The sequence below is a fragment of the Teleopsis dalmanni genome, chromosome 1, assembly GCF_002237135.1.
Source record: "Teleopsis dalmanni isolate 2A chromosome 1, ASM223713v2, whole genome shotgun sequence".
NCBI lineage: Eukaryota > Metazoa > Arthropoda > Insecta > Diptera > Diopsidae > Teleopsis > Teleopsis dalmanni.
In genome coordinates this window covers 201,333,651-201,342,013 of record NC_051846.1, presented here as the reverse complement: position 1 = coordinate 201,342,013, position 8,363 = coordinate 201,333,651, and the positions used below count along the sequence as shown (strand labels likewise).

The 8,363-nt window shown below is 27.5% G+C and overlaps 2 protein-coding genes across 3 annotated transcripts in view; one reads left to right on the top strand and one right to left on the bottom strand.

Annotated features, from left to right (window-relative positions):
• The window catches only part of LOC119667064 (stress protein DDR48-like), a 1,600-nt gene extending 1,012 nt beyond the window's left edge, over window positions 1–588 (bottom strand). The window contains exon 1 of the mRNA XM_038076348.1: window positions 504–588. Coding sequence (XP_037932276.1) covers window positions 504–588 — 85 coding nt within the window. The remainder of the gene's footprint in view (window positions 1–503) is intronic.
• Window positions 550–5,539, top strand: LOC119671352. Of its 2 annotated transcripts, XM_038081939.1 has the most exons (6): window positions 550–634; window positions 701–854; window positions 915–1,050; window positions 3,274–3,345; window positions 3,439–4,470; window positions 5,184–5,536. In XM_038081939.1, the coding sequence occupies exons 2-6, from the start codon at window positions 752–754 to the stop codon at window positions 5,299–5,301; spliced, it is 1,461 nt and encodes a 486-aa protein (XP_037937867.1). In that variant the 5' UTR covers window positions 550–634; window positions 701–751; the 3' UTR covers window positions 5,302–5,536. The 2 variants fall into 2 exon arrangements, with proteins under 2 accessions (XP_037937867.1, XP_037937868.1); XM_038081940.1 differs by lacking the exon at window positions 3,274–3,345 and having other exon boundaries at window positions 5,184–5,539.
• The last annotated feature ends 2,824 nt before the right edge of the window (window positions 5,540–8,363 follow it).

Below are 8,363 nucleotides of genomic sequence, written 5' to 3'. Positions count from 1 at the left end.
TAATACTGGCAGTTGCTCACTATTAAGAAATATAGTTTTTATAATATATTTATAACTAATTTTACTTATGGTATAAGAGATACCAGGTAAGGTGTCCTTCTTCAGCAGAACAGAGCTGAGGTTGCTGGTAAGATATTTAACGAGGGACCATGAACTGCGAAATCACTTTAACAATATGAGTCTGTTCGAAAAGATAGATTGTCGACTCTGCTTAGAAGCAGATGAGACTTCTAATCACATTCTCTGTGACTGCCCAGCCTTACCTGAACCAGGAGGAGGTTACTGGGTCAAGAACTACTCCCCTCTTCTAACATTAGGAGGTCCTAAACGGCCAACATTCTGGCTTTCATTCGGAAGGCGGAACCTCTTCTGTGCAATGCTCCGCTCCATTGGGAGCTGATATCCCGTTTATTTCTACTCCTATAAGAGATCCTATTTAATTTTATACATTTAACATACATTATATTTCTGATTATATATTATCTATATTCTTTAAATCTTACAGGACGCAAAATCTGAATTTAAACGTTTGCTCGCTGAAAGTGTGGTACGCATTAAACAAGCTGCGCATAAGTTAGGTAACTCCATAGAAGCAGCGAAACCCTACTATGAATCTCGTATCTATGCAGCACAAGTATGTTTTAAAAATATATATTCCTTTATCTATTATTTCGTTCAAACCCACATATTTTACACACAGCTTTCTAAAGAAACACAGCAGGCAGCAGCTGATCATGAGAAGGCTAAGTCGATGCACTCTGCCGCAAAAGAAATGGTTTACTTAGCCGAACAGGGACTTGGAGAGAAATCTACTTTGGATACAGCATGTCAAGAGATGTTAAGTCATGCAGCAAGTATGTGAACATAAATAATTATAAAAATAATTATATATGCATAAATATTCTTATTTAAAGGTAAAGTGAATCAATCGCAGTTGGAAGTCACTGAAACACGAAATTCATTAAAAATGTGTCAACTGAAACTGGACGTAGCTAATAACCGTGTTGGAAAGTTGCAGGGACAACTAAAACAAGCAATAAAAGCTTCACGGTTAGTTTTTGAAATAATAAATAAAAATTAACTTAAATATTAGAAAATTGAAACTCAATACTAAATTAAGAATAATTAATTATGAAACGGGCTAATTAGTTAGTTAACTAAAACTTATTAATTATAATTAATTAATTATATATTATTTGTCTTACAATAAATGTGTAATATTTCGAATATCTTCAATAGTCATCTTCGAGGAAATGAATGAATTTTATACTGAAGATTTTATTAAAAACATTATATAAAATCAATATTTTGTATTTTAGTTTGTTTATTTCATTAATATATAATTTTGTTTTTTATATAAAAAACATTAAAAAGAATTTAATACAAACGAAAATAATAATAACGATTCAGATTCTCTATCGTTATATTCTTAATTGTGGTGTTCTTAATTTTTTTATTTAATTTTTATTTTCACTGATATAATTTTTATTAAATTTCTTTGTAATGTATAGTAATTAGTTAAAATCTGGCTCATATAGTGGAGAATAAAAGCAGCCCACACCAATACAAGTGCGACTCTTCAAGAATAATCCAAATCTTTCATTACCCCCACAAAGCTTAACCCAGTTTGAGTTTGTGCTTTCTTCTCAAGTTTACAGAACCTGTAGTAATAGAAATCAGCTTTTTTCCTGAACTGGTAGTATAAACCAAATTCTTTCCGATTTTCAACTATCTCAATGCTTCTTATTTCCAATATATTAAAAAATTGTCTCTTATATGTATTGCAACAAAGATATATATATTATATTATTATTTACGTTATATTGGATTTCATTAAAAATTATTTCTATGTACATATATACTTATATCAAAACTAAATAGTAACAGACAGCGTTGGGTTATTTGCATATATTTCGAACTGTAATCTAATTTTTACAGAAATAATGATGAATAGACTCACAGGCTTCGCTTGAAGTTCTTTTTATTATACTTAATATGATTTTTATTATCAGGTTATTAGGTTTTAATAATTCTTAAAGTTATTTTCATTATAATTATTATTATTTGCATTATTATTATGATTATATTTATTTTTATTATTAACTTAAAAGATTCTTAATAAGTCTTTTCGATATACAATCTAAAAGTGCCATGAGAGTTCAGTCCTAGTTTTGTCAGACTTCCTGAAATGATTCTGAGTTATATAAATTTAATTGAATACAATACCTCATTGTTTTAAGTTGAAAATCTCTATAAGCAATATTGATTATAAACGCTCTGATAATTTTAGTATTAACTTCTATATTATTATTCTTCTTCCTTTTCTTGAAAAAATATGATAATATATAAAGCATATATATTAATACAAATTTATCACAACACTATTGCTTTGAATTTGATCTACCCCTCAAAAAAAGAAAGACACCGCTAAAATCTTAATTTAAAAAAAGAGTCGCTCTCCACAGGGAGATCTGAGAATCTGAGGTCAGTTATTGCTTAGTCTGAAGAAGTGATAAACAATAATCCAGTCAAGGTGTAGAGATGGGTTATGATGAAACCGCACAGTTAATAGAGTGTAAAAGGCTCAAGTGCACTGATTTAACTATCCTCAACATAAAGTTAAAAAAATAAATAAATATATACTTATTAAGACATTTTTTGAGTGATATGGCGGAGATATAGATAGGGGAAGATATCCAAGAGCTCATTGATAATTAATATTTATATTGAAATTCGAATATTAACCGCACTGGTGCCCACCGGTTTGCTTATCCAACAATTCGTGGCAAAACCAACAACAATTCAATGCCTCTTATATATTGTATAGTAAATGTTAATATTAAAATATTTTATACCTAAACATTTTTAAAAGATATTAAAATTTTTTACCTTTTATGTATTATTATTGCTTAGTGTGCATTAAATGTTTCCAACCTTCCTAAATCTTATCTTGACAGATAATAAAAGTGGCGATAACGTGTTGAGTTATCAGTTTTATTTTCATTAGTTTTACCTCATAAAAATGCAGTTTAAATTCAAAATATTTATATTTTCAAATTTAAAAAATTTGATAATTAGAAATCTTTTAAAATCTGCTCTGTAAAGAAAACCAATACCTCAAGTTGTTCATTATAAAACATTACTAGCAATACTGGTACTTGGCTGGTATAATATTATAAATTTATTTATTTTATTAATTATTATTTTATTTATTTTTTTAAATGTTTCATATTTTATGTTTGATTTAAATTTTTATTTTTATTTTTATTTTAGTTCAAATATTAGACGTAATTACCTTTATTTGTCTCTTTTGGCACATAGAAACAGTTTAGATAAAACTAACTTGTAAGTAAAATGAATATCAAAATGACTTCCACTCTATTTTTATATAATATATATATATAACATATAATTAAAAGTCTTTGTATCCTATTTCAGGCCTTATTACGAGACACGCGCTAATTTCAATGGACTGCTGAAGACGCAGAAGGGAAAAATCAATGAACTAGAAACAAAAGTTTCGGAAGCTAAAATGTCCTACAATGATGCACTTAAGAATCTTGAACAGATCTCAGAGGATATACATCGTCAAAGACAGGAACAAAGAGACTTGCTTAGATTTGAAACAATGTCGAGAAGTCCACCAAATAAACATATGAATGTTGTTGATTGTGATGTACAAAATTATCAACGTTTTCCTTGCAAAATTGACTCCACAGACGAATACCTAGATTTACCTGATAAGTTAAGCACAAATTCCAGTCCTGTACGACAGAAAAGACCCGATATACACGAGTGCCCACATCTGCTGCATGACTTTGAAGCTGTTTTAACATTCCCGCAAAAGTTAGCCAATGGTATGCACAAATCAGCAAGTACAAGTACTGCCGATGATAATATATTTGTGCAGGCGCAACTGCATGGACCATATGATATAAAGTCTAGCAATAGCATCGGTGGCAGTGGTAGTGGCGGTCATAGCGCACATGATGCCAGCACAAGTACAGGATGTGGTGACACAGATGACAATGACATCGAACAATGGACTGAAATACGTTTATCGCATTCCGATAGCACAAGTTCTAGTTACTCAAATCAGTCGCTATTACATGATCAAGCAGCGCTAGACGGACGTGAAGATATACAATCTCAACATTCTTCATCTTCTTCCGACGAACCTAAACGGAAAGTGACTTGCACGACAATATTTCATGAAGATCAAGTCAATAAAAAACAGGGTCTCAGTCAGTGGTTGTCACGTTCAAATAGTTTTAAGTCTAATGGTCGACGCCAAAGTCTTGATCTACTAATCGATGCTGGTGATAAAGTGAAGGATGTGTTCACGCTAAGTTTTCAGAAGGTTGGTAAAACTTTGGAACGTCGTAATAGTGAGTCTGAAATGAATGCTGACGAGGAGAGTGTTGCAAGTGGCACCACAACATCAGCTGGTGATTTTTTCTTATTTTCAAGGTCAGTAGGCGAAAGCTCATCCAACAGTAGAGCACTGCTTAAAAAGAATGGTCTACTAAGCACTATACAAAATCGTTTCACAAATCCATTTAAGGAATTTTAAAATCACTTGTTATGCATGCACATTTAATTAGCGTTAGTTGAAGAAATTATTTGCCAAACGAATTTGATAAACAATTTTAGAAATTTTTGAAAACTATTTTTGAACTTCCACAAAAACAAAAAATTATTGCCAAATTATTGACTGTAGTATACAACAAAAATACTATCTATCTATTGATCTATCTATCGTAATTAGAATTTGACTCAAGCAATTGTTTTCGATTGGCTGCATAATTGTAATTGTAATCTAATATAGAGATTCGTTATTCAATTTGATATTGATATTGATATTAAAATTTTATAAGAAATTTTTGATGCTATATTTCAGAGACAAAAAAAAATTTCAAAAAATGAAAAAATTATTTATACAAAAAATATATAATAATTATTAAATCGCTATAATTGTACGAGTATGCCATATCACATTCACAAATTCACTTTCTACAATAATTAACCACTAACATTTCTCAAATATTTTTACTTACAACAACTAACAAATAACAAATAACAAAACCAAGTACAAATCTTTTTAATACTTTTTTTATTATAAGATAACTATTAAACATTAAGTTTTAAGGATTAGCTAAAAACAAGCGAAAATTACTTTACAGGTCCTCTGAGCCCAAAGAGCTGCTCTCTGATGAGCAAGTGGAGAATTTATTATTGAATCATAGAGTGGATGAAAACGGCGCCATAATAGTCGAAGAGCTTAAATCACCGCTACAGTAACAGCCAAAGCAAACTAAAGCATTAAGAAAACCAAATTGAACCTTTTTGCCAAGAACTTAAAAAAAACTTAGAAAGGCTTTTATGCTTATAACGTATTTATTTTTTAATTAATTGCTTAGATGACAAACATATCACTTGTTATATTTAGTAAATTTATTTATTAGAGTCAAACTTAAATGGCAATAAAGTTATTTTCAAACATTTAGAACTGGTATTAATTAGATATTAACAAAGAGTGTGGATTTTAAATTTATAAAAATATTGGAGCAATGTTAGTATTGTGTGTTATTTTAGTGACATTAAAATAAAAACTAAAAATTAATTTTTAACAAATTTAAATTTAATATATAAAAGTTGAATCTCCACATATAAACTTCTGTAGACTACATATGTATGTAATTTATTAGTGTAAAAATATTTTAGTACTTAAACATTAAACACCTCAGGATATGGTATAAAGCAATATTTTATACATAAAAATCTCCTAAAATTTCAGCATGCAAATATCTAACAAATAACTAAATTAATTAATTTGTATATTAATTTTTATTAAACTCAACTCAACTTCAAACAATTTAAAAATTTTAAAAATCATCAAATAAATTTTATTTTTGCTACAAAATACAATATAAACTCAATGTGGTTATACTATAACGAAAATGTATGTAAATTCTTTTTTTAATAGCTAGAAGTTATTAATACTACTTTAAAATTTCACTATACAAACTTCTTAATTAGCACTCACTCGAAACTTTGAGATATATTTACTATTATAGAAAATCTTTCGATTATAGTGCAGCAGATATTAGTTGTGAAAAATGCAGCAAATAAAATTAACAATAATTGTCTCATTAAAAAAAATATATTTAAATTAAATATTAAGCAAAATGCAAATAAAATATTAAGTTTTTTATGTCGTTGTAGCAAAATTTTGCGATTTGTTAAATATAAAATAAATATACTACAATAAAAATATATCAAAATTATTACAAAATTTAAATAATATTTAATAAAATATTACAAAATTCTATCAGTCATTTATAGTTATATAAATATGATATTTTTCATTATATACATACATACCTATAGGCATATTTCATTAAAAATGTTACAAAATTTATAAAATATACTCATAATATTATATAATGTGAATTATACGAATATTTGAAAGTTTAGTGAAATATAATTGTTTTACAAAATTATATATATTTTAAATATTCATATAATAAAATGTTTAATAATTTTTATTGTGTGATTTAAGTGCATTTTTTATTTAAACAATAACATTCTTTAATTTTAGTTAAATAAATAGAAAAATAAATATTAATATATATAGGATCTTATTCATTCAGAGAAACATTTGATGAAGAATGATAGACCTTCTTTTAAAACTTCATTAATAACATCACTAACTTAACTTATAATTTAAAGCGCCTGAAGCACCATAGCTTTTTGATGCTTCCGAAAAGTGCATATTAATTGATGTATAGAATTTATACCTCTTGAGGACTGTTCTACCCGTGCTTTTCAGTACGAGGCACTCACAGCATGATAGACCCCCATCTGCAAAGCAAAAACAAAATTCGCTTAAACAAACTCAGTTTCCTGAAAATATTTGTTAAGTATTTTTTTAAGCCACTCGCATTACAATGATGCCAAATCTAAACACTGATCTATTGTGAATGATTTTTGAAATAAAATAGAAAACTACATTTAGCTGTTTATTACTTACTACAATCGCGAGTATTAATGATTAAATTTAAATATCTTAAAAAAGTAATTTTTTAATAAAATTTATGAATATGACTGGCAGGTTAGTAATTATAAAGAAGTTAACTATTTATAAAGGAATTTTTAATTTTTGTGTTCATTAAAAAAAGCAATGCATAAATATATATAAAACACAATCATCAAAATAACAATCCTCAGGTCCACTTCTGGACTCAGGAAGATATGCTGATTTAAGGTCCGTCATCAACTAAAAGACAAACAAATGATATGATTTCTTAGCCTAGTTAAAGCCTAGTGTGGGGTAGAGGTAAGCCCCGCAGCCATTATAGAGTAAAAGTGCGCAATAGCACTAACTCAAGAAGAAGAATCAAGAATCAAAATAAAAGAAAAAGTTTTAATACAATTGGAAGAAAATTAAAACGTTGTTAAATACTGCTCATTTAGCATTAACTAGTGATGTTACAAGTTTGAAAATTATATAAAGGAATTTATTCATGCCTATCTCATTATGCATATTTTTATAATGAACTTTTTTAAAATTCTACAAATTATTCTTAAGCACCAAAAGTTGTTCCATTGCAACATTTATGTCAAAAGAATACACCAATATTTATATCCAAACGAAAACTAAAACATTTTAAGAAGATGAGCTGTCTAAGCTCAAATATTTTAGAGTAGATCAAACATTTTCGAATATTTGATAACATTGGATACAAACGAATTCGACAATTTTTTTGATAATGCTCAAATCTGTCAAAATTAATACACTTTACTATGAAAGTTTACAAATTAATGCCTAACGACATAAAAAATAAACATTTTTCAAAAATAATCATTATCAAAGGGGAATCTTTTTCAATTTTCAATTTCCTAACTTCAATATCCGGTATAGAGGAAAAAAAAAAGGTTTTATAACCTAAATTTTTTTTTTCAGAGTAGTAAAAAAAATACTCCAACTACGAAAGAATAAAACATGGTGCAGTAACAACATCTGTTCTTAATACATATTTCAAATTAGGACATTCACCATCTAGGTTAAATGTTCAACGGATTTTATTGCAAAATCCCAATCATCCGTTTAAAATCAAACAAGCATTTCATTTACTTATAAATTATAATACATTAATAAATTAATTAATTTAAATATATAAGGCAATAATACTAACAATTGCACTTCTTATATACATTTTGTTTTCTTTTATACAAATAACACAACAAAAAAAAATATATATCGAAAATAAGCATTAATATATTTTAAAAATGATGCCAATTGGTTTTATCCAGACTTAAAGTTGTTTTTTTTTACAAATTTGCAAAAAAAAATATTATGA